Source organism: Myiozetetes cayanensis, unplaced genomic scaffold, assembly GCF_022539395.1.
Source record: "Myiozetetes cayanensis isolate MyiCay16 unplaced genomic scaffold, myiCay2020 scf31, whole genome shotgun sequence".
Taxonomy (NCBI): domain Eukaryota; kingdom Metazoa; phylum Chordata; class Aves; order Passeriformes; family Tyrannidae; genus Myiozetetes; species Myiozetetes cayanensis.
The window spans coordinates 6,518,331-6,528,197 of NW_026087533.1; the positions used below are offsets into that span (position 1 = coordinate 6,518,331).

At 48.5% G+C, this 9,867-nt stretch overlaps 1 protein-coding gene across 1 annotated transcript; it reads left to right on the forward strand.

Moving 5' to 3' along the window:
• Positions 1-101: 101 nt before the first annotated feature.
• Positions 102-4,782, forward strand: UTP11 (UTP11 small subunit processome component). The gene is made up of 8 exons (XM_050326581.1): positions 102-262; positions 395-456; positions 583-685; positions 933-1,046; positions 2,103-2,196; positions 2,460-2,590; positions 3,798-3,908; positions 4,507-4,782. The coding sequence occupies exons 1-8, from the start codon at positions 200-202 to the stop codon at positions 4,588-4,590; spliced, it is 762 nt and encodes a 253-aa protein (XP_050182538.1). The 5' UTR covers positions 102-199; the 3' UTR covers positions 4,591-4,782.
• Positions 4,783-9,867: the final 5,085 nt, after the last annotated feature.

The following is a 9,867-nucleotide window of genomic DNA, read 5'->3' on the forward strand; positions in this document are numbered from 1 at the left end:
GGAGCCCGTCCCATCGGCTCGGGGCCGCGCGCGCTCCCGCCGTCGCCATGGAGACAGCGCCGCCTGGCGGGGCTACGCGCGCCGCCTCCGTCCCCTGAGCCCGGGCCCCGCCCGTTCCGGCGCGAGCGGCCCGCGTGTGTCCGCGCGGCCCTGAGAAGCGGGAGTGACCCCGGGCCGGGCCCCCGGAGCCGCCCAAGCCATGTCGGCCGCCTTCAGGAAAGCCGCCAAGGCGCGGCAGCGCCCGCACCGCGAGCGGGCCCAGGTCAGTGCGCCGGGCCGGGCCGGGCCCCGCGCGGGCCGCCTGCGCTCCCGGCCCCCTCACGCTCCCCGCTCCCCTCACGCTCCCCGCTCCCCTCACGCTCCCCGCTCCCCTCACGCTCCCGTCTCTTCCTAGCCCGCCTCTCGGACGAAGCTCGGCTTGCTGGAGAAGAAAAAGGATTACCGACTCCGCGCGCAGTAAGTGCGGCCGCTCCGGGCCCCGAGCTCTGACCATCGCTAGGAAGGACTTGGCCCTTCATCGGAGCTGTGAACACCGAGAAACGGATGAACAACTCCTGATTGCTGTTTTTTTTCTCTCCCCAGGGACTACCACAAGAAGCAGAATGCTCTCAGGGCGCTGCAGAAGAAAGCTCTGGACAAGAACCCCGATGAGTTCTACTTCAAAATGATACGTGCAGAGCTCAAAGTGAGAAGCTCTACTGCCTTCAAGCAGGATAATGCTCTGTTACTCTTAACGTTTTTCCCCCTATCTTGTTTTGATTTTAATTTATGAATTAGGAGGTAAATTAAAAACATTAGTTCGGTGCCTGTGGAAGGCTTTGAAGAAATTGAGGGGCAAAGCACAAAGAAGTTCTTCTGCTGTTATTATTAGGACCCACAGTGTACTCCAGGTGGATGGGCTGTGGGTAAGTGCTGTATTTGTCTGGTTGTAGGATGGAGTCCATGTAATAAAGCAGCCAAAGGATGAAGTAACCCCGGAGCAGGTGAAATTGATGAGGACGCAGGATATTAAATATGTAGAAATGAAAAGAGTGGCAGAAGCCAAGGTAATACCTCACTTTTTTGGTGTTTTCTAGTTTCCTCAGAATTGTTTTTTATAGAGTTGTTGTTGCTGGTTATTGTGTTTGTTTAGTGAAGTCTAATTTGTACAATACTGGAAAGGACAATGGAAATGTCAGTGAAGTGCTAGATACAGAACCTAAAGGTGTGATGAATATCAAATATGACACCTGAATTATTATAAAACATGGTGATTTTTATGTAAATTTCAGACATTAAACATGTACCCTTGCTTTGCATGTTCATAAGGAAATCATGGAATTGCTGAGGTTGAAAAAGCCCTTTCAGATCATCAAGTCCAACTGTTCAGCCAGCACTGCTGTGGTCACCCCTAACCTGTGTCCCCAGGTGCCACAGCCACATGATTTTTGAACCCTTACAGGGATGATGATTCCACTATTTTCCTGGACAACCTGTTACACTGCTTGACACCCTTTCAGGGTAGAAATTTTTCCTGAAAATACCCAACCTGAACCTCCCTGGTATAGCTTGAGGCCATTTACTCTTGTCCTGTCACTTGTTACCTGAGAGAAGTGACTGACCCCCACCCTTCTGTCAGCAAATTATAGAGGGTGGGAAGGTCTCCCAGTTGAGGAGAATAATCTCAAGTAGGTTGTTGGAATATGGTAGGCAAGCAATCCATGGAAATATGGTCCCCTTCTGAAAATCTTGTGTACTCTGATGTTGATGTACAAATCAAAATCAACTTGTCACTGCAGATAAAAAATTAAAGCAAGCCAGCTTTGGACTTGCCTTCGTGCTTTTTCTGGTGGTCACATGGCAATCGTTCCCTTTGCCATATAGAATGCTCCATTCTGGAGGTGGATGTGTGCATTTTGGCTGGGTAACAGCAGGAATCGCTGTGACCCTTTGCCTGGAAAGGTCGTGAAGACATGTCGTAAATATAGATCAGATGTGTTTTCAAAGATGAAAAAGGAAGGAGGAGTTCAGGTGTTTGTAGCCTCTAGGAACAGACAGAAATGTCCTCGGGGGAGACGTGATTTTCTTTGCTCCGAATTCGACCAAACTTGGGCTTTCCGCAGAAAATCGAGCGGCTGAAGGCAGAGCTCCACCTGCTGGACGCGGCGGGAAGCGCCCCGGCCCGGCACCTTTTCTTCGTGGACACTGAGCGCGAAGGTGAGGTTTGAATGGGCTGACAGAGAACTAGTTCTGTCACGTGTTATTGTGTGCTGTCATAAAAAGAGGCTTTATTTTTTTTTCCCAGGAATAAGAATTCAGGTGCTCTAGAAATCCCTTTTAGTTACTGGCTGGGATGTCAGTTCTGCAGGAGTCATGTTGCTGGGGCTCCTGTAGCTAACTGTAGCGATATGTATGGAAGTTTTGCTGAGCAAAGGAGTCCATGGGAGTATATTCTTAAATTTTTTTTCCTTTATTTATAGTCCAGGAGTTTGATATTGCCACTCAGCTGGACACTCTTCCCGAGCTCATAGACAGAGTGTACAACCGACCAACCATTGCAACGCTGCAGAGAGAGACACTAAAGGGAGCTACTGATCCTGCCCACCTAAAGGTACTGACACTGTTTCTATTACAGAGCTCTTCATGTTTTACATCTCTTATATAAAAAGCACTTAAGAGGATTCATTGCACTGTTGTGGAGGAGAACAAAATTGTTCTGTTGTCTTGAACTTTTATTGATGACACAATTAAGTGGATGTCACTTAATCACCAAGTGCCTGGAGCCTGCAGTCAAATCTGGACTGACAAGGAGAACTCTGTCAGTGCATTCCAGTCCATGGTGGGTTATATATCACAAGTTGTGATGTACAGGTCAGAACAGAGTGGTGTGGATCTGATGAGGCGGTTTTAAGTGGGATTTTTTTTTAGCATCCACTGTTAAGTCTTCCCTCATACCTCCACAAAACTCCTTGTACACCTGAATAGGTATTTGATGAAGCTTATTCAAACACAGATATTTCTATTGCTGGATTTCTGATCTTACAGTATTTTTCAGTTTGGTTCAGAGCCCAAAGTGACTTGAGATTTGCCTTCCCCCTTTCCTTCTTAAAGGAATTTGAGCTATATTCTCACTTTCTCCTTTTCCTAATTTGAATTGTTTCATGATTCTTCAGCATTAATTGTTTATGCAGTCAGCTTTGCTATTGATGTTTTAGTATCACAGCAGTTTTGTCCTAGAAGTAGCTACAGAGCTTTAAGGCTGTAGATACTGTTCAGTTAGTTTCAGATCCGTTGGACAGTCTCTAAGTTGGTGTAAGGTAAAAATAGTTGTCTTAAAATTGGCAACTGGTAAATTTGTAAGCTGTTTTTTCTGACTCAGATGTCAGATAACAAACACCCTGTGGTCCCTTTCCTCCTGCCAGCTGTCTCAGTTTGGCTTGTCACTAAAGCAGTTGGACAAGTCATAGACTGACAAGTTTTCTCTTCTAAATGTCTGAGTCGTATTTTAAGCATGTTGGGATCTGTTCTCCTGAATTTAATTACTTAAATCACACCTGCAGTAATACCATTTCTGTGCTGGGAAAGCCATCCACTCTCGTTAGGCAAACATGACCCAACAAGTTGCATTTTGATGGGCCTCTGCAGTCTCTAAGCACTTCAGGAATTGATCTCTGGTCTGACCTTATTTTTTTCCCTCTCTTCTGGATAAAGTGGTTTTAATTAGGGAGTTTAACGTTCTCTTGTGCTCAACATTGAAATTCAGAAGATTTAGACTATCTCTGTCTTAAAACAACTTTTTTTTTTTTTTTTCCCTACAGAAATTAGCCCAGCAGAGGAAGAACCAGTATGACCTCCTGAGGCAGCGCATTGAGAGGGAGAAGGCCATGTTTGTCATCTCACAGAAAATTCAGACACGGAAAGATCTTCTGGTGAGGGATTTGGTTCTGGTTCTGCAAATCTGTTCTCTTAAGGTCATTAGGGCTGGTATAGTATATGTTGTTCTGTATATATATGTGTGTTGTATATATTTCTTCATTCTGGTTTTATATTGACACTTCCAGAGAACTCCTTAAGATAAGTAATCCTCTTTTAGTATGGAAAAAGCAAGAAGATGAAGCATTCCAGTAAATGATATTTGCTACTCCAAGTCTCACCTTGTCAGCAAGGACAAAGACTCAACTGTGAAATTGTGCTCACAAGTCATTTCTCAAGCACTAAATGAATACTTTCAGGAGTCAGAGGCAGGGAACCATTTTTGTAGGTTACAAGAAACTCTTAAAAATCCAAATGACCACAAAAATTACTTGTCTCAATGGGAGTCTCCTGTTCACTGGTGCTTTTGAGCAAACCAGACTGTGCCTGACAGCCTGAAGGGGAAAAGAGCAGAAGAAATTATAATTCCCTCCTAAACAGTGCAAAGTGACCATTTTTCACTAATGGTCAGACCCAGACAGGGACTGATCAATATGGGAGTGGGTGGGGTTTTTTCCTTCTTGCATGCCAGCAAATATTTGTTCTTTTTTCCAGGACAAAACTCATAAAGTAAAGGTGAAGAAAGAGACAACAACTGGTCCAGCTATTTACAAATTCAAGTTTCAGCGGAAGCGTTAGCCATTCCATCGAATAATTGTTACAGTCTTCGGTCAGAAAGGAGAAGGCTTTCCCCTTGCAGGAGGGCTGGTGCCAGCCTGCTTTTCCCTGCAGCCCAGCAGTTTGTTCAAACAAATTACTGTGGGCCTGTGGTAGCCGTAATGTGTTGTATCCAACTAACTGATTAATAAATCAGAGCTTGTTCTCTTCGTATTTATGGTGGTGAGCCACTAGAGCTGTCTGAGTGTCCTGGTAAGATGCACCATAAACAATCTGTGACCAGTCAAGGTTGGAGTGGAGCACGGGGGTGGTGGGTTGGGCACAGCCCAGGGACAGGGAAGGCGCTTTGGGATTGTCAGTATCAGTTCTGGGTGTGACCACAACCTGTCCAAACTCATGAGAGTTCAGATCAGCTTTTTCAGCTGTCTTTTCATGCAGGTTAAAGGTGAATCACCCTGTAGTCACTGCTCTAGCATCCTCCAATGCCTCCTGTTCTCCCACTACTCCATTGTGTGCAGAAGTCAGGCAGTGCCTATGCTGTGCCTCCAGAGTTGCCTCAGTTCAAAAAAAAATACCAAAATGTGTAGGGAGAGACAGTGCAGCAAAGTGTGGGACAGGGATTTGCCCCCTGCATTTCCCTTGTGCCAGCTGTAGTGCCAGGGATGGGGGAAAGTGCAGACACATCCTGAGTATCCTGGAGTGGCCCAGGCATGGCCAGAGAGCCTCGGTGTGAGCATTCCTTTTTTTTGTCTCTTTCTGCTGTATTGCCAGCAATAAGCACGTGGTTTGGAAGGGGTTAAGAAGATGCACTTGTTAGGTTCTTCCCACCTCGGAGCTTTCCCATCTTCTCAGCGATGAAATATGAAGTTTATACGGGCTTGAATGCAGCTCCATTTTTGAGCTTGAACGGCTTCTGCCGTTGCAAAGATTTACAAGTTGGCAACAACTTCGGGGTAAATTTTCCCAGGGAAGCAGCCAGGGAGTCTGCAGAACCTAGAGTGTGCAGGTTCTGTAACGGCTGTAAACCGCCGGCTGATCGGGGAGGGAAAACAAACACCCGCGCGGGAGAACGGTTCGCCTCGTCCTTCCTCACAGGTACACACAAAGGGCCGAACGCCGCGGAGCCTTTTTCCTGGGAAAAATGAAAAGTGCCTGGAACGGCGGGAGTCGCTGCTCGGGCTCGGCCAGCAGGGGGCGCCAACGCCCCGCGGCGGGACACGGAGGGGGGCTCGCGGTGGGGGGAGCGGGGCTGCGCCCCAAACCCCACGACCCTCCGCGGGGTTTCGGCACCTTTCAGTCGTTCTAAAGCGCACCTCAGGGTCCCCGCCGCACCGGCTGTTGTCCGAGAAGGGGAAATATCTTTGAGATTTAAACAGAGAAATATCTGATCATTGCCTTTGAGTAATTTTACCTGTATCCAGAGCGTTACTGGAAAGGAAGGGAGAGAAAAGCAGCGGTTCTTCTGGGAGACCCTGAAGGAGTCACTGTGGTAGGGATCGAAAAGCAGCAGTCTGTCCAGGCCCAGGATTTGTCTGTTGCCAACGGTGCTTTGTGAGTCTCTGTCCCACTCAGAGTGAGTGCTGGGATGGCTGCAAGTGGCCCAATCCCTGGAAGAGAGGCATCTCTTCCCAGTAAGGAGTGAGGTTCTATGGGATGCAGTGGGCAGCTGTGAGGCTTTGAGCAGTCACTGGTCAAGGGCCACACTTCTCATCGTAGGGGTAGTGGTGTCCACTGAGCTCCCAACAGGATACGCAGCCTCATGTTCACTGTATGGGAACTGGGGAGAAAAATGGTGCCTGCTCTGAGTCACTTTTCCCTGGGAAGCCATGAATGTCTTAACAAAGGGAAACCAGAGCACTGTTATGTCTGTGATGTCACATTGAGCAGGCTTCTTCCTGGAACCTGACCACCAAAGCCTGGGTACAAATCCCATGGGCTGTGGGGTGGTTTATCACCTTGTGGCCACAACAGACTGAAAGGAGGTGCCAGCTCTCATGCACAAACATGTTTTACCTACTCCTGCCTGCAGTGGTGAAGGATTTGGTGGGTGCTGATCTCTGAACTTCTGCCTTAGCAGACAGAGCTGATTCACACCTGCTGCCTTCCAGAGCTCCCGATGGTGTCCAGGAAAAAAACACACCTTCTCAAAGACCTTGCTCTTGGTTTGACTCCCAAAACCTTTAGCTTGGTTTCCTCATCCTAAACCACTGAAATGTTTCTGCAAGGGTCTGGAAAGAGCCAATATCTTATAACTGAATCAAACACCCAGCCCACTTGGCCACAGTGCAGGATTGGAAGTGAGACATCGATGGGCTCTGCCATCCTCTAGCTGGGCCCTCATGGGGATGGCCACGAGAAACTGCCCACAGCTATTTTTTGTCTGTGTTGATTATAGTATCAAAGGCTGAACCAACAGGTTCTCTATCAAGGAGATTCCCTGCAGCTTGAAAGATACAGATATCGTACAGATATCAAAATACCCCACAGATTCACAGTTTAGGTTTCAGGTGACTCAGAATGATATTGTGCTGTATAATAATTTCATGTAATTCCTTGTTCAAGCTGAAGAACTCAATTGATAATGACTGTCTATAAAAGTTAATAGAAGACTACATTAAAATGCTTGCAGGATTATCTCTAGGCAGCTGCAACAATATATTTTACTAGCAGGAGAACCATCACCAGCCCTTAGGCTTCTCAGGTGGTTTCCTGTAGGCCTCATGTTCTGAACCTGAACTAGACTGGAGACCACAGTGGGATGCCTGGGGCATGGCAACAGAAGCTGATGTGCCTAGGAAGGCTCAGAAGCCCCCCAGGACAGCCACTGCAGGGTCTGCATCAGTGGCCATGTGCTGTGGCAGCCAGAAGGACCCCCAGAGTCTCTGGAGGTCCCCAACAGGGGTTCTATCAACAGAGGAGGCTCCAATCCCACCCATCCACCACTCACAGGTGCTGCACTGTGTGTTAATGTCCCGCTCACCAAGAGCCCGGCAGCTCCCACTCACCCTCCAGATGCTGCTGTTCCGGGGTCACCAAGGAGGTGGTGGTCTCCAGCTGCAGGACTGGCTGCCCGGGCCCTGCTGTCACTAGGACCCTACAGCCAGGTTCAGCTGAGGTGTCTTGCCCAAGGGCACCAAGGAGAAAAGGGTGGTGGAGTTCCTCCACTCAAGCCTGAGCAGCTTCACAGCAGGGAGTTGAAAGAGCAGGATGTAAATCAGGAATGACTAATTGATGCTCAGCATGGTTGCCCTAAACCTCTCTGTTCCATGGGCTCCTTGGCCACCTGGACCTTCCTCCACCCAATTAGGATCAGCGTGAGAGCTGTAAAAGTCTGAAGTCTGGGCAGACAGTACCGTCCCCATTCCTGCTGCCAGATGCTCAGACACAGCCATTCAGTTCCCTTCAAACAGAATGTTCCTGCCCAAATTCCATTACAGAAGGTTTCAAATAAATAAATACCTGCTGCTGCCTCAGAAGATGCCAGGCATCAAGCATGGACCCAGTGCTGGGCAAGGTGAAAGAAGTAAATATCTGCTTTGCTGCCTCACAGTTCTACACCTGAAGCCATTAGTGCCTTGAGAGAACCCAGGTGAGCAGCAGTGCTTTGAGCAGGCAGGAGCCCATTATTTAGTGAAACATATTCCCAGGATGTCCCTGGCTTGGCAGACCTAAAGACTGCAATAGTGAGATAGTGCATACAGATCATCATTCACCAAAGCATAAGCCCTGATGCACCTTTCTAGGGAAGCACTAATTTATTATGCATTGTCATTAGCTGCAGCAGGGCCTTCATTAGAGCTAGAGTTAAGGTCTGTTTTGGCTGCCTCATCAGCATCAGTGAACTGCGTCCCTGCGAGGTTTGATACAATTTAATTAACCTAATTAAAAGCTCTGATTGCAGAGATGATTGGGGTAGAGCCAGCAGCAACTGCATATTTATAACGAGCTGGAAGGTGTGGGACTGGAGCCAAATGATACGCATCTCTAATGAGCTGGTGCTATTGAAGTGTGGATTTGGAACACTAACATTTATTTTTGGCAACAATGGCCAGTTTATCTTCATGATAGAAATGATCATGGATTGATTGGATGTAGAAGGGAGCTCAGCACTGTGCTCCCTGGGCTTCTCCAGACCAGTGGCAGCCTCACAGAAGAATCCACAGCCCACCTACTCCCCACCAATGCCCCCCTGCAGGCAGACACAACCCTCCCCAGCTCAGGCCATTGCACCTCTCACACCGAGTCCTGTGAGGGGCACAGCGCAGACAATGTGCATGAGCCACACGCACACACTGGCAGCCCTGGATAAGCCCTGGAAGATGCCAGCAGGTTTCCCTTCCCCAGCCACCATCTCCTCAAGATCTCCCATTCCACCTCCACCCTTGCCCAGCCCTCCTGCCCCACAGACAGGCTGAGCTCCTGATACAGGGAACCCACCTCCATTACTCCTCAAGGCATCAAATACTCCGTGCCCTGATCTCCTGCTGAGCACCGGGCACCAGTGCCCAGATAACATGAAGCAGCCCAGAGCAGAGATCTGCCTGTGCACCAGCACTGGGGCTTCAGGGCTGCTGCTGGCTGGGCTGGTGAGGACCAGCACCTACCCACAGCTTACCCTCCACAGTCAGAAACTCCTCCCCTCCCATTCAGGAACAGAGAGGCTGTCAGCTCCTCACAGCCTTGGGCTCTGCAGGGATGTTGTGGCAGAACAGGGGGGTTCCTGGCAGTCCAGGTCAGGGAATCCTCATTTCTACATTGCAGCAACTGCCATCTCAGTAGGGCCCCTTCTCCCTCCATATTTAAAGGCTACAGGGTGCTGTGTCTAGCTGGGGCAGTGGGATGTTCCAGGCATCCTCAGCAGCCAAGGAACAGCAGCATGTCTGCCACGTCACTTGGAAAATTTGATCCATGCTAATTATGCTGAAAGAGGCTTTTCTGATAAAGAGTATAAAATGGAAGTGTAGATAATACTCATCTCTGAGTGCCATTAATCTTTAAAACTGGAACAATAAGTGAAAACACTGCAGGGCATATGAAGCAAGGTGTGATTCACATCTGCTCCTCCATGGCTGCTGCCTGATTTATTGGCACAAGGCAACTTTCCTGCACTCTTTCAACAGAGCTGCATTACATAACACCATGGGCTGCTTTGCTTTGCTTGCCTTTCCAATAAAAGTATCTCCTCAGAGTTTTTAATGATCTGCTATCCTTTCCTGGGACAGCCTGGGAGCAGAGGAGATGAGTCCCCCAAAGCCATGACTCTCTCCCACGTCTTAGCCTCTTCAGAGATGCCTCTTT

Excerpts from the sequence above, each read along its gene's own strand:
- UTP11 (XM_050326581.1), top strand. The coding sequence starts at position 200 with ATGTCGGCCGCCTTCAGGAAAGCCGCCAAGGCGCGGCAGCGCCCGCAC. Across the intron at positions 263-394 it reads CGCACCGCGAGCGGGCCCAG|CCCGCCTCTCGGACGAAGCT; the intron begins GTCAGTGCGCCG and ends GTCTCTTCCTAG. Across the intron at positions 686-932 it reads TGATACGTGCAGAGCTCAAA|GATGGAGTCCATGTAATAAA; the intron begins GTGAGAAGCTCT and ends GTCTGGTTGTAG.